General features: G+C 29.7%; 1 protein-coding gene across 1 annotated transcript; it reads left to right on the top strand.

Annotated features, from left to right (window-relative positions):
• Positions 1 to 14,023: 14,023 nt before the first annotated feature.
• Positions 14,024 to 15,694, top strand: LOC123203874 (probable WRKY transcription factor 41). Its single transcript, XM_044620338.1, has 3 exons — positions 14,024 to 14,485; positions 14,573 to 14,701; positions 14,788 to 15,694. The coding sequence occupies exons 1-3, from the start codon at positions 14,184 to 14,186 to the stop codon at positions 15,332 to 15,334; spliced, it is 978 nt and encodes a 325-aa protein (XP_044476273.1). The 5' UTR covers positions 14,024 to 14,183; the 3' UTR covers positions 15,335 to 15,694.
• Positions 15,695 to 16,329: the final 635 nt, after the last annotated feature.

Raw genomic sequence — 16,329 nt, 5'->3', positions numbered from 1 at the left:
GGCGTGCCTAAGTCACAATTTAAACAAGATGATAGGTGCGGTTGTAGTGCCATTGAGGTGAAAGAAGAAAGGGATAACTTTAAAAACAAACAAAAAGAGGTACAAACAAGAAGAAAGGGAAATCACATTGACTAACACTGCCTAATTTAGAACACATAATTATACATATTACAAAAACTAATATTATATATGCGAACAAATCTTAATAATTTATTCATACAATCTAATATATTAGTGTCTGATTTGATTAGATTAAAAGTGAGAGAAAAAGTAAACAATCAATTCACTTGTTTACATGTCATTACCGTATAGATAAATTAACAAAATTTGTTTGCACAAGTAATTTTATTTTATTATAAAAAGTAAATTACATTTATCCATCCAAGGTTTAACTTAAAAACATTTTCCACCCTAAATGACATTAAAAATACTTTTCTATCAAAAATCAAACAATGCTAAAAAAATAACGGTATGAATGCAAACTAGTAATTCACCATTCATTAATTTTGATTTTTTTTTTTTTACATATTTGATTCACATGTTTTAAAAATGATGTTTTACCTCTTCAAAGGTTTGAAAACTTACAAATTAGTCCCTGTATTTTTTTTTACAACCCTAGCTGTACGTGCCACTTCTTCACCACCACCACTATAGTGATCTCATTATTGCTAATCCCCACCACCCTCTTTTCCATAGTGATATGAGTTGTTGATGGTGACAACCTCAAAATGTCGAATTGAGGAAGAAGATGAAGATGGTTAAAGGAAATGGAACATAGGAACAAAGGAAGAAACAGAATAGGGTGAAAATCGATGATGGCCTAAAACTAAAAAGAGGGGAAGAAAAGGGTGAGAGTGAAAAAAAGACAACGAAAAATAAATGGGTCTATATATAAGTTATATATGTCAAAAATTTTTTTTAGTTCTATTAATTTGAGGTTATATGATAATTTTGAAAAATGAAACTGAATAAGTCAAATGGTAATATCATTTTCTAGCACTATTTAGGATTTTTTTTTCATTAGTGTTGTGTATGTGATCTAGAGATATAAAAGTGTCTTTAGGCCTAACCTTAGGTGTGAAAAATAATATACTCTATTATAATTTGTAATTTATACAAAATCGCCCATATGCTTAACTATTTGAAGATGAAAAACTTACCTATCAACTTGACTCTTCTGGCAAAAATTACGAGGCCAAGCCAATAGATGAATAGCCAGAAATGATCCCATTGAGAGAAACAAACAATGTGGTGCTCAAAAGAAGAGATATTTCATCTTTCAGTTTGCATAATGGATGGTATATGACAAGCCATTTCATTCACACAGTTCACAAGCTACTTTATTTGGTTAAGGATATCAAAAAGCACGGCAAACATAGCCTGAAATGGATGCATTTTTCTACAAAGTTTGAGAGAGAAGCTGACAAATGGGTCATCTCATCACATGCAACATGTCTTGCTGGCTGGCTTTGAAGCATTCACTCTCACTGTCTGTCCCTACGTCCCCCAAATACGCGGGATATTAATATTTTTAGCTGCATTTTCAGCCATATATATATATATATATATATCTAATCATCATTTTATTTAACATGCATTTATATCCACGCTAATGTTTGATTTCCTTTAAACATATGAAAGTTACTTGGCCGAATATTTGGTCAGGTGCTTAAACGGCTAGCCATTTATTTTTTACCAAAAAAGTTGAAAAAAATGCGATTGGCTGGCCTGCTAAGAACCTGACCAACAATTTTTTTGGCAAAAAATGGTTGATTGACCCATTAAGCCCCCAACTAAACATTCCACCTAACAACTTTCATTTTTAAAAGGAATTCAAATATAAATGTGATTATAAATATATATTGAATAAAATAGTAGTTAGATATGTATAGATAGTTGAAAATGAGGATAAAATAATTAATATCTCCAAATTCGTTCTATAACTTTATATTATAGTAGTCAAATTGTGTATCAAAAATCTAATTTTTCGTATTATATATAAAGTATCATATCATATGGTATAATACAACTTTTAAAAATAAATTAATAAAAAATTCTAATTGACATGTTATTATTTTGGAAAATATCACTAATATCCTTAAAATTTTAAAATTTCTCATAGATACCCTTACTATATGATCATTTTTCTAAAAAGTGTATCAATTCGTATCAATAATATATATTGTATTATAAAAAACGTATTGTATTATATGATACATCTACTGTATTATATTAATTTGGTATATTTCATAATATATATAATTTTTCATTAATATCATATTGTGTATAATGATACTAATAACTTTATTTGTCTTCTCATATCTTAATTTCCTAGACAACCTGGAGCCAAAGCCAAAATTAGTTTAAAAAAATACCCACGTAGAAAATTCTGAGTTACCTGCTGAATTCGGGGTCTTACGTGAATCTCCCCAAGAACCTCTGTCAGGGCCTTTGAATTGAACATGGCAATACGGAAGCCCTCGAGGAAGAGTGAGCAATGTGTGCCTTCAATGGCATTCCATTGTTACTAATCATTTTCAAGGCAAGTTTTGTCCACTCTCCCCAATTACCTGGGGCTGGCTTAATTTTAAGCTATTGCCAGAAGCCTTTGAAGGAGAGTGAGCAATGAAACTGCATGCCTTGGAGATTGCCTGCCTCGCAACTTCTTTGCTAGCAAGACACCACCTGTTGTATCTCCCCCAAGGTCTTCTAGCCAGCCTTGCCCCATGTGCCACAAATAACGACTTTTTTTTTCCTTTTTCATGGACAAGGTAGAAGCCTTTGAGGGAGATGAACAACTAGTGCCTTGAAAGATTCAACTCTTCTCTAATTGTTAATTTGTCTTTCTTAATTCTTGAAGAGATTTATTGGCTAAGAAGCCATTTTATAGGCCTCAAACAGATGAGTTTGAAAAAAGGTGAGGAAATGTCTTTATTTGATGGGTTCCCCATATCTTGGCACTTGGCCAAACCGGTCCGAATCAGTATAAAATCTAATCACAAAAAAAGCTTAAATCATGTATTGGAATCCAGTTAGGGGTGATCCACGCCAAGAAAAAGTGAAAATGATAATGTATATATTCTTTTTTTGATCCACACCTAGCAATAGAGATGAATTCGAATCAAGTTCGATTGTCAACTCAATTTGAAGATGCTCAAAATGAGTTTGCTTTGGATGACTTCGAGTTTGTGAGGTGTTGTGTTAGATTAATTACACAATATTCATGCTATTAATCAATTATCTAAATACAATTATGTAATTCATTCACATACATGTTATAGAATACTTAAAATTAAACGCATCATAGGTTCAAATAAATCTGATGTCTCATCATTGATGTATAATCAATTTCAAATAACATCAATTATCAGTTTGGTGAAACTAATATTCATTTTCAGTATGCTCCCAAAATGATGATAATTCTAGTGGGGTGATTTAAGTTTTTTTTTTTGTAACAGTTTGTCCGAACTAAAAAATTAGTTTGGCTCAAATGATCTTGAGTTGAATTTTTAGAGTTAAATATTTTCAAGTTCAAGTTTTAGGAGTGTTCAGTTTGACAAGCTTGCGAACTTGGAAAATTTTAATACAAATAGACTAAAACAACGTTTCGATCAATACACATAAAAATGATGTCATTTTAGTCAATTTTTGTTCAACTAGAGTATTAAGTCAAGTTTAAAGCTTGTTTCAAACTCGAATAACTTTGAGGCAAGTTCAAGTTCAACTTAACTCAAATACAACCATACCCACATATCCAACGTCATAACCCAGACTTTATTTATAAAATGTATGAGATATTTGATGAAATTGATTACAATATGTCCATAAAAATTAATTCATTGGACTATACATTTACCCAAGGTTTATTAAATAAAAACAATATTAATGTTTGCCCACATTTGAGAAATTGTCTAATATGTGCGCTTGAAAAAAGTTTAATTCAGATATGTTGATTAAAAGTTTTATTTAATTAATACGTATTAAAATGATATTATTTTAATCAATTTTCGCTCAGTCATAGTATCCAATGAAACTTAGCTTGAATTCAACTCTATCTATAACAAATATCGAGCTAAACTCCTCCCAAACCGAGCCAAACTTCAAATGATTTGAAGGGAGCTTGTCAAGCTCGAATTCAACTTTTTAAAGTCAAGCTAAAACTTGAATTGACCTAAACTCAAATTTGAATCAATCCGAATCCACCTTTATCAAGCAATAAGTTTTAACACTTCAATAACTTGGACTATCTCGTGGCTACTCGTGGAAAAAGGGGTCGGCCCTCAAGAAACTTGACAAGGCAACTTAATCTTTTTCTGAAGAATAAGCACAATTTCAGTGATTAGATTTTAGGCATCTCAACCTTGTGCATAATTATTTGAAGAGGTCAACGATAAGATAATTCCCTTTTAACATTCATGAAATCCAACTTTCTTTCTTTTTTATTTCATTTTCAACAAGTCAACTGCTAGTGGAAACATAATCTTCACAATTTTGAAACAGAAAGCTCAATTTGCTATGAAGATAGATCAGATCAGATCAGAACATTTCAGTTACTGAAATTCCTTCCATCATTAACCTAGTGAGTGGAAATGCGAATTATTCATATTCCCATTTAATTTGCATTTTAAACACATTGTTCTGAATATTTGAACCCAAAATATATTAAACACTTATTTTATGTATTTCTCGTATTAAACACATATTTTTGTCATTTAATACCTTTTCTCTTTTTTATGAATTTTAAAGTACAAAAATATCCCTTATATTTTCAATTAATTACCATAGTATCATAACTATATAAAACCAAAAAAAAAAAAACTTAATTTTTTGTCATCCAAATCCCTAATGTGTATTTTGCATTTTCAATGGGACTATAAAGGTATTTTGTGGATCTCTTATACAAGTTTAATTTGTTTAGCTCAAACATTAACAAATTATAATATTTTGGTAATGATTTGATAAAAAAATTCATAAAATGATAATTTAAAGTATGTTTAATAGTCAATTAGACACTTTATTTTGAAACTATTATATTGATTTTAATTAGAAGATTTATGAAAAATAATTAAATTATTATTGATACTGTCGTATTTTTAGAAACGTATTATTAATGATGTGTCATATTAAGCCTATATATACATATTTCATATCTTTTTCTTATCCGAATTTTATGACCTTTTTTTATGAATGTATTTTTCACTATTTATCGTATTATACCTATATAATTTTTGTAATATTTTATTTCTACTCCCACATTTATTAACTAGGGTAATTAGTCAAACAAAATTATCCCAAACATGTTTGTTAAGGTGGATTTGAGTCAAACTTGAACAAGAGTTAGCTCAAAATCCTATACAAGCTTCTTCCAAAGCATACAACTTTTTGGACGTAAATGATGAAATACCATATGAGTGGATATATAAGAATCTAAATCTGTCATATTATGATCTTCTACATCTTAGATCTTCTCGTTCCGTCATCTGACTTATTTTCTTCATGTAGTATTTAGACCGAATGACTCTATAAAATTAAGTTGATACTTCCACATATTTTGAGTAACGTAAAAGACGTCTCATCTCCCTAATAGCGAAGGATACGTTATTCTTTTGTTTATTAATGAAATTTTATTGAATTTGTCCATATCTAATCCTTCCTTCGAAACCACATCACATCCCGAATATAATGAAAGGATAAATTAAGATAGTATTTTGTAGATACCTAATTATTTTGAATATATTAACTATTTATTTTCCAAACGAATTTGGTTCGCTCAATTGTCCATGAGTTCAACAAAGAAGTCATTAAAGAAAAAGGATAAGGATTGTCAAAGATTAAAAAGAAAAATTACTAGAAAAAAAGAAAAGTTATTGGAGAAAATAAGTTTTTCGATAACTTTCCACCGACTCAATTGATACCCCTGCTCAAACTCAGAGAATTCAATTTGAGTCCGAGTAGGCTTGGATCACGTCCAGCCGTAAATCCCGTTGGATCCTTAGAATATCTCATGGACTCATATCTGTTACTTTGAGCCCGGTTTTGTATTTGTTGGGCTGTGGCCCCTTTTGTGTCTCACATGGGCCAGTGAGCCAGCGTGCTTAAGAAGTAGAAGAGGGACGTGGCATTTTGCTGGCGGCCAAACTAGTTGGTTAGCTTATTTACTTTTACTGGTTGTTTGGTTGTGTATAATAAAGATCGTTTTGATATTCTATCTTTTATTATTTATATTATCTTATTTATTTTATTAATAATAAATTATTATGATAATATTTTATTATTAATGATGATGTGATAGATAATATAAGTGGTAATTTGAATACCACTTTCACCTTATGTATTAAAAGATTACCAAAGTAATTTTAATTTTATTATAATTATATTTTTATTAATTAATTTTTAAAAAATAAAAATAACCTTATTTTCCATTAATATAATAAGTAATATAAAAAATATTTTAGAATAATTATATCCAAGGGCATTTAAGTAAAATAATTTATTAGTATTCTTTTATTATTTCTAATCAAACACAATAATTTTTTTTACCTACTAAATTTTATCAAATATAGTAATAATTTATATCCAATAATCTTCTAAGTAATCTATCTTCAAAATAATTTTTTAATTTTGATAATAAAACATTTTCTAAACCAAACACCCCCTTAGAATACCCAAAATTCATTCAAAAAAAAAAAGAGAGGAAATCAATTAGGATGAGTTTTGGAAGAATCGAAATGGCTTCTTCACCTACTTACTTCAAAGTGAAGACGAAAGAACGAAGGTCTTAATAATGACATGTCATCACCTGTGGCAGTCTTTGCTCATGACAGTGGTGCTCCTTCCTCTTCTGATTAGATGACCAATAGAGATAGCAATTTTATTCTGACTTTAAAGGCACATACCCTCTTTAACCCTAACGAGGAAGAGATTTCCTATTAGAAAAGGGAAAGGAGACAGGGACAAGGATAAAAAAAATTTTAGCAATCAGGGATGGGCCGAGGACAATGATGCATGTCTCCCCTCCCCGCCTCGCCCCTTCCCCGCCCTGCCCTCGTCCCTGTCTCTTTATATTAATACATTTACTTAAAATATTAAATATCCTTATAGTTTTAGATTATTTAGGTTTTTCAAATTTATTTAGATTTTTGTTGTGCATATTAAAGTGACTAATATATTATATTTGTGACATGTAAAATAGTGAGTTAGTTTTAATTTTACTTAATTTTGTTATTTAATATATTTATATTGTGTTTATAGGATATAAAGAGAAAATTTTTTCTTGCGGGCATGAAGAAGAGATTTTTCCCTGCGAGGACAGAAAAGGAAGGGGATGGGAATAAGGTTTTTCTTCACTGGAAAAGGACGATGAATAATTTTTATCCCCGTAGTAAGGATGGGTCGGGGACGGGGGATTGATATCTCATACAGGAACAGGGACGGGGATTGAAATGCTCTCCCCGCCCCTTCCCTGTTGGCATCTCCATTGACCAAGTCTCCTCCAGTCCCCTAACCTTTTTATAATATTTATGCAAGGCCAAAAGACTATTTGCCACCCAAATTTTGGTGAAATGAAAAATATATACCCACGACATATGAAAAACTCAAATATCTATCCAAGTTTTAGTCCATTAGAACACATTCACAAATTTTCTGTTAGAGTTAAAGAGTAAAATCGTTATTTTATCAATAATAATAAAATAATTAAAATTATATCTCATTTCGCTATTGGTTTGGAAAACTAACAATTTTTCTCATAATTAAGTTTTAAAAAATTCACATTTCCCCTTAAGTTATCAAACATGAAATCTAACCACTTCTATGGGAGAACAACAACCTTACAGTAGACAAATAAGTCATCATCATCCAAAAGATGACCTCTAGATGACAACAGTTGTCCATTCTAGATGACACTTTGTTATTTAGATTTGAACGATACTCATTGTCCAGCAAAGTTAAAGGCCTTTGACTGGGGGGAGGAGTAAAGAAAAAATCTAGGTATTTGGGGGGAGGGGGGAAGTCACTTTTCAAAGTTAAGGTTTGAGAGTGAAATATTAATTTTCAAAATTTGAGGGGAAAAATAAGATATAATTATATATTTTTTAATATTATTATTAAATGATTATTCCACTCTAATATTTAATGATAATTTTAATGAAAATTTAGATATAAATAGGTGTTTAGGTTTTTCATCTTTAGTTGATGTGATTTTAAGGCTGAGCTAAAACTTAGGTGGAAAATAGCCCTTTGGCCTTTGTGCAGATGCAAATATGTTGGGAAATGCATTGAATGCTATTGAAGTAGTCACGTTTGACCATCCTTATCGCTCTACTTTCGCTAGTAATAAAATAAAAAGGACTAGAAATTTTTGTTTTACATCAAACTTCGGAAGAAAATTTGATTAAACCAAACTCTACTTAATTAGGAATTCTTATTTCATATATATAAATCTTCTTACATGACTCCAAATTATCATGCACACATAAATAATCATGTCACATTGTCAAATAAATTATCACATCATGTGTCACATTATCATCTTCACTTTGATTGATTTTTCTAATGTTTTTTATGTTTTCTACTCTATCAGGGTCTTTCCATAGTTCTAAATGATTCTCCTTTTTATTCGCCTTTTTCCATAGAAATCTCTCTTGCCTCAAATTTTCCTTCGACATCTTTTTTTTCTCTGTTTTAATTTTGTTTTTCCCTCACAAATCAAATGTCTCGGTCTCTTATCATCCATAAATCAAGTACAATTGATTCTCAATGGTTTATCAATTGCAATATATTTTTTGGTAATATTTATTTAACTAATAAATTTAGATTAGGTGGCATATTACTCCATAACTATTTGGGATGCTTAAGTTAAATTTCTTAACAAGAAAATTTCGATCTGAATCAAAATAAGGGTTAGATCTAATCCAAACTAGTTTAGTTCAAATTTATCATTCAAATCAAACAAATCAATTTCAAATTAAAGTTTTAATTTGATAGTTTAATTTAAAATTGACTCTTTTATCTAACTTTAACAATATTTATTTTATCGATGATGCTTATCAATCATTCTAACAAAACAGTACATCATATCGAGAGTCATCTGATGATGTTATCTACCAACTAAAAGGAGCTTCAACTCAAATTAAGTACTATGAATTTGTTTCAAATGTGAGTCAACCCTACCCTTAATTTGAACCAAATATATTTCTAATCGCGATGACTCAATATGGCCGATGGGAGAATAGACTCATACATTCAACAAACAAAATCATTTAGTATGTCACTTTCCCTATTGAACTCACACTTTTTCCACAAAAACGCGGTTATTATATTTGCTGGGAAAAAACTAAAAAAGGGAAATTCTAATTGTAATTCACTTACAGTATTAGAGTTTGAATGGGTCTTTCAACTATTCTATATTTTGATGGGTCCATGAATTTCCAGTGACATCACAAAATCACCTTCGGCTGACGGAATCCAATTTACAAAAAATATTATTTTCGTCGGTCTTAGAATGGTTAGTATATTCAGTCGCTTTTTCCACTTGTGCTTATTACTTATTTGACTGGGTCTTATTTCAAAACTAACCAAAACAGGGCTGAATTACTATTTCCATTCCCCACCAAACTTTGGTGAAATACCGTTTCACCTTTGAAGTTTAAAAAGTTTATTTTTTCACTTGTCTGTTCAATTTGTTGATAAAATTGGTTAATTTTTGTTATGAAATTCGTAAAAAAAAAACAAAACAAAAGAAATACCCTTTTTATCTTTATTGAAGCTAAATGATGTTCGCCCCAGTAAAAATTTATAAAATTTCTATACATCTTTAATTAATAATTATAAAAACTAAAATTTATAAAAAAAAATTATCGATTGAATTGTTTCTCTTTTGTTGGCACCACCCTTGCATCGCTACCAACTAGCCTTATGCCGTTGGCTTATCTACTGCTTTACTATGGTTGATTCAGAGATAAAACTCAGGGGTCAAAGTTAAAAAGGTGAAATATAAAATGTCAATTAAAAAAAATATTAAAATTTACAAAGAGTTAGAATAAAATTTAAGGTGTTATAAATTTTTTTCATATATTAAAATTAAAAAAAATTCAAAGAGTTATTGTAAAATTTTAGGTGGGTTTGCCATTGTTGTTCTTGTTAAGATATTTTGTTTACGAGCTCTATTCCGGCTTTTGTTAGTTTTAAGAGGTTTTATTATTTGCATGAGTTCTAAATGCATTTAGATCCGTCGGCATTTTTTGAATATTTTTTAGATGCCAATAAATGAGAAAATGAGAAGAAAGAAAAGAAAAGAAACATAGGGAGGAAAATAAAAATGACAAAATAGTGAATATGAAAACATAATTTATTTGTACAATTAAAGATGTAAGTTTTGTTAATGAATACGTAAAAAAGTGAATTTTTTAAATTTAAAAAACAGAAAAATTTATATCAAAGTTTGGGTGGCAATTTTATTTGGCCCCAAAAACAACAATATCATTGATTAGCCATGAGGGAATACGAGGAATAATAAAAATTATCTTGATAATTTATTTTTTTATTATTTATATTTTATTATTTATTTTGTTAATAATAAAATATTACAATAATATTTTATTATTAATGATAATATAATAGGTAATATAAGTGACAATTTGATTATTACCTTTACCTTAAATATTAAAAGATTATCAAGGTAATTTTGATTTTATTATAATTATATTTTTATTTATTAATTTTTTTGGACAATAAAAACTTTATTTTCAATTAATATAATAATTTAATAAGTAATATAAAAAAATTTAAGAATAATTATACCAAAGGGCATCTAAATAAAATAATTCATTAGTATTATTTTATTACCTCTAACCAAATATAATAATAATCTATACCTATCAAATTTTATCAAATATAACAATCATTTATACCTAATAATCTTTTAAGTAATCTATCTTTAAGATAATATTTCAATTTTAGTAATAAAACATTCTCTAAACCAAACGCTTCCTTAAGGTTTCCAAAATTCATTTGAAAAAAAAAAAGAAATCAATCAGGCTGAGTTTTGGAAAAATCAAAATGGCTTCTTCACCTACTTGCTTCAAAGCGAAGACAAAAGAACAAAGGTTTTGATGATGACATGTCATCACCTATAGCAAATCTCTTGCCTCTTGCCTCTTTTCTCGGATTTTCTTTCTACATCTTTTTTCTCTATGTTTTAATTTTGTTTTTCTCTCACAAATCGAATGTCTTAGTTTCCTATCATCTATAAATCAAGTACAATTGATTCTCAATGGTTTATCAATTGCAATATATTTTTTGGTAATATTTATTTAACTCATAAATTTAGGTTAGGTGGCATATTACTCTATAGCTATTTGGGATGCTTAAGTTAAACTTCTTAACATAATAATTTCGATCTAAATCAAAATTTGAGTTAAATCTAATCGAAACTAATTTAGTTCAAATTCATTATTCAAATCAAATAAGTCAATTTCAAATTAGAGTTTGAATTTGACAGTTTGATTTACAATTGACTCTTTTATCTATCTCCTAACAATAATTATTTCGTCGAAGATGTTTATTAATCAATACAATTAAACAATTCACCACATCAAAACCCATGTGAAGTAGCTCCGACTCAAGTTAAATATTATGGATTTGTTTCGAATGTGAGTTAACCTTAACCCTAATTTGAATTGAATTATTTCTCATCACGAAGACTTGACATGCACAATGGGAAAATAGACTCATGCATCCAACAAACAAAATCATTTAGTAAGTCGCTTTCCCTATTTATTTATTTAACTCACACTTTTTCCACAAAAACGCGGTTATTATATTTGCTGGGAAAAAACTAAAAAAGGGAAATTGTAATTGTAATTCACTTACAATATTAGAGTTTGAATGGGTCTTTCAACTATTCTATATTTTGACCAAAATTATTTCTCAAAATGGGTCCATGAATTTCCAGTGACATCGCAAAATTATGCTTCAGCTGACAGGATCTAATTTACAAAAAATATTATTTTCGTGGGTCTTAGAATGCTTAGTATATTCAGTCGCTTTTTCCACATCTGCTTATTACTTACTTATTTGACTGGGTCTTTTTTCAAAACTAACCAAAACAAGGCTGAATTACTGTTCTCAATTCCCCACCAAACTTTGGTGAACTAACAAGTTCACCTTTTAAGTTTAAAAAGTTTATTTTTTCACTTGTCTGTTCAATAAAATTGGTTAATTTTTGTTGTGAAATTGGTTTTAAAAAAACCCTTTTATCTTTATTGAAGCTAAATGATGTTCACCCCACTAAAAATTTATATAATTTCTTTACATCTTTAATTAATAATTATAAAAACTAAAATTTATAAAAAAATTATCGGTTGAATTGTTTCTCTCAATTGACACCACCCTTGCATCGCTACCAACTAGCCTTGTGTCATTGGCTTATTTGCTGCTTTACTTTGGTAGATTCAAAAATAAAACTTAAGGGGTCAAAGTTAAAAAAGTGAAATATAAAATGTCAATTAAGAAAATGTTGAAATTTAAAAAGAATTAGTATAAAATTTAAGGTGTTATGTTGATTTTTTTTCATATATTAAAATAAAAAAATTCAAAGAGCTATTGTAAAATTTTACGAGGTGGGTTTGCCATTGATGTTCTTGCTCAAATATTTTGTTTACGAGCTCTATTTTGGCTATTATTAGTTTTAAGATGTTTCATTACTTACATAAGTTCTTTAAATATGTTTAAATCAGTCGATATTTTTTGAATATTTTCTAGAAGCTAATAAATGAGAAAATGAAAAGAAGGAAAAAAAACAGAAAGATAGAGAGAAAAATAAAAATTACAAAATGGTTAATATCAAAATATAATTTGTTTGTACAATTAAAGACTAAGTTTTGCTAATGAATGGATGAGAAAATAAATTTTTTAAACTTAAAAGGTATAAAATATTTTTATCAAAGTTCGGGTGGCAACCGTAAAAACAACAGTATCAGTGATTAGCCACGTGGGCAATCTGAGAAATATCTAGAGGCGATGCTGATGTGTCTGTCTTCCCCAGCAAACGCGTTACAAGATTTGAAATTTCTTGGTCTATTTCTAACTTTGTGATTAATTTTAAAATTATTGTGTAATTTTTTCTAAATCTCAATCATCAGATCACAAAGAAAGAACAAATCTAGATAAAATGAGAGAGGGTCTTGGCCATGAGAAGAAAGATTTTGACCGTGGGCAACCAATGCCAACTCCATTCCGTTCCGTTTAAGCGTCCAAATAAAAATGTGTATAATTCGATTCAAATTATTAAGTTAAAATAAACTGTTTAAAAAATTATAATTTAATTTATAAAATAATTTAGTTTGAGTTAACAAATTTTTAAAAAACAGTTTTTAGTTTGCATGATTTTCTAACAAAATTAAACTGTAAATTATATTTTTTTAAAATAAATATATAACTATATTTGACATAATTTTTTAATAAATAATTAGATATATAATTTTTTTATATTTATTTTATCAGTTTTTTATATATATCATATATATATTTTATATTTATTTTACATATTTATATTATATTTTAAAAACTTATAATTTTATTAATTTTATTAATTAATATATATTTTGAATTCAAATCAGACCAAATTATATTTTTTAAATTTAGTTTGAGTTATAATTTTTTAAATTATTTTTTAATTTAATTTAAAAATCCTCTTAAACTATATCAGACTATTCACATCTTTAACTTGCTATTGGGGTTGAGTGGTTAGTGTAATTATAATTTTTTAATTTAAAATAATTTGAATATCTTATTATTTAAATATTTAGAAGAATATACAAATAAAAAAATTAAAAAAAAGCTCAATTGTTTAACAACGAAGGAAGAAGAATCGGTCAAGCTTTGAACCTCCACACTCTCGCACTCTCACTCTTCACTTCTCAGTCTGACCAAAGACTAGTCTTTGCTGAAAAACTCGTTTTCTCCGGTCAAACTTCAAACTTTCTACATTCCTCAGCATTCTTTAAATACCAGGAAGCTTTAATTTTGCGCTTCAAAACCAACTACTTTCACTGTCCGGCTTATTTCATGATCGTCGCTTCTTCTTACTCTTCACCATTCTGGCCATTTCGTTGACGTTTTGGATTCTACAAGTAGAACGATTTACTGGGTTGTGATCCTTCTTGGAGAAATTGAATTCAAAAATGGAGAAGGGGTCCAGCTGGGAGCAGAGGACACTGGTGAGTGAGCTACTTGAAGGGATGGAATCGGCTAAACGGTTGAGGTTGCATTTGGGTTCAACAGCCTCGACTGAAACAACTGAAGCACTCGTGCAGAAGATATTAACTTCATACGAGAAAGCGGTTTTGATTCTCAAAGGGAGTGGCTCAACTCCACAAACGGCTTTGCCAGAGTCTCCTTTATCCATCAATAGAAGTCCTCAGAGCGATGTTCTTGATGGGTTTTTTAAGGATAATCAAGATCAACAAGATAGCTCAAAAAAGAGGTAAATTTTTAATCCGAATTAAGGGATTGAGAGTCTGGCTTTAAAATTTTGGCTTGTTGAGAGTCTGTTTCCGAAATTTTTTTGCAGAAAGACAATGCCAAGGTGGACAGATAAAGTCAGAGTTGGCTTTGAAAGTGGCCTTGAAGGACCCAATGAAGATGGCTTCGGCTGGAGAAAATATGGCCAAAAGGATATCCTGGGAGCCAAATATCCGAGGTAATACAAGTCTCCGTAGCTCAATGATAAAAAATGCCTTTTACTTACCAGAAATCTAATTCTGTTATTCTTTTCATAATTTGCAGAAGCTATTACAGATGCACTTACAAAAACACACAGAACTGTTGGGCTACAAAGCAAGTTCAAAGATCAGATGAAGACCCCACCATTTTTGATATAACATACAGAGGAACACACACCTGTATTAATGGCAACTCAGTTACGCAGCCAGCTTCACTAGACAAACATGAAAAAAGACTAATTCAGAGTAGTCATAGTCGCAATAATCTCTTAAACTTAAGAAGAGGACCAAGCATCAGTAATAATGGCTTGGAAAATAAAGACATGGCATGTCCTTTCTCTTTTCCTCCGATGCTTGATGAAACCAATTTCTTGGGTGGTTTCTGTTCATCGTTTGTACCTCTGGCGACTGCCGATTCAGACTATTTCTTAAATTCTCCAAGCCAGATGAACAACTTGGGTGATGTTCATGATATGCAACGTTCAGAATCTGACCTCACTGAGCTATTATCTGCTAATAACTCAGCTGCCAATTCTCCAATTTTGAACTTGGATTTCTCAGCAGATCTTGATCCAAACTTCCCATTTGGCAGCCCAGAATTCAGCTTTTAGTATTAATTCGATGTAAAATGATAAAAATAAAGAAACAACAGCAATTCGGTGTGCATCTTACTTGGGTCTTGAACCCACCTGTTACCCTTGGCTTGTACCATAAGAGGAAGAGACAATTGAGGAGCATAAGAAGCTTGTTTCAGGTTGGCTTAGAAATAGGGACTGGTTACTTGTAGTATAGTATCTGTAACTTTTCCAGTTTGTTTATAAAGATTGGAAAGAAATTCCAATTGGGTATTCAAACTGTGCAAATAGTTTTAACAAAGAGGAACAGTGCTATGTATCCACATTTTTCAGTACACACATGATATGTTATTATATAACTTGATGATATATAACAAGTATGTATCTATTCGTATACTTATAATAGGTATACTGTTTTATTACAGCTTTAAAGGGAGAAGTTAACAATGTGATTCAATGTGAGTAAGGGTGACAATCGCTGAAATAGAGCACAAACATGAGTGAGTTGAGGATGTATCAGGGAAGCAGAGCTCCACTTCAAGTGTGAATATTAAAGAGAGAAGTAGAATAATCCCACAGAATGTAGAAAGGCATGAAGTGTAGAAGAAGGTAATGAATAAGTAAAGTAAAATTTTGTTGTGTCCAGTTTTTGTGGCTTACAGCAAGTTATATTTGGTATAAGAATTGAAAGGGCCGAAGGGATTTCAGCTTTACAATTCAAGGGAGTATGAACTAAGTCCGAACATCAAAGGGTAAGTTGAGTAGAAAAAAAAGATTTTATACATAAAAGAATATGAGTTTAAATCTCTTTTAATAATAAATTAAGATTAAATTTTTAATTTATATTTTATTTAATATAATTGGTTTAATCCCACCCAAAAAAAAATCCAGGCTCAGGTGTTTCAAACCGTGTAAAAGCCTCTCTTTCATCCTCACTTTTTAGTGGTTCAATTGCTTCTTTCAAACGTGTGAACAGAGACACCAGCCATTCCATCAATCATTTCTTAGTGAAAGGTATGGAGAAAAATCTT

This window comes from Mangifera indica, chromosome 20 (assembly GCF_011075055.1).
Source record: "Mangifera indica cultivar Alphonso chromosome 20, CATAS_Mindica_2.1, whole genome shotgun sequence".
Classification (NCBI taxonomy): Eukaryota; Viridiplantae; Streptophyta; class Magnoliopsida; order Sapindales; family Anacardiaceae; genus Mangifera; species Mangifera indica.
Note: the sequence above shows the minus strand (reverse complement) of the source record. Positions and strands in the feature narration are given on the sequence as shown.

What these genes read in the sequence shown, in the direction of transcription:
- LOC123203874 (XM_044620338.1), top strand. Translation starts at nt 14,184, where the DNA reads ATGGAGAAGGGGTCCAGCTGGGAGCAGAGGACACTGGTGAGTGAGCTA. An exon ending in CAAGATAGCTCAAAAAAGAG is followed by an intron (nt 14,486 to 14,572) that starts GTAAATTTTTAA and finishes ATTTTTTTGCAG; the next exon opens with AAAGACAATGCCAAGGTGGA. An exon ending in CTGGGAGCCAAATATCCGAG is followed by an intron (nt 14,702 to 14,787) that starts GTAATACAAGTC and finishes CATAATTTGCAG; the next exon opens with AAGCTATTACAGATGCACTT.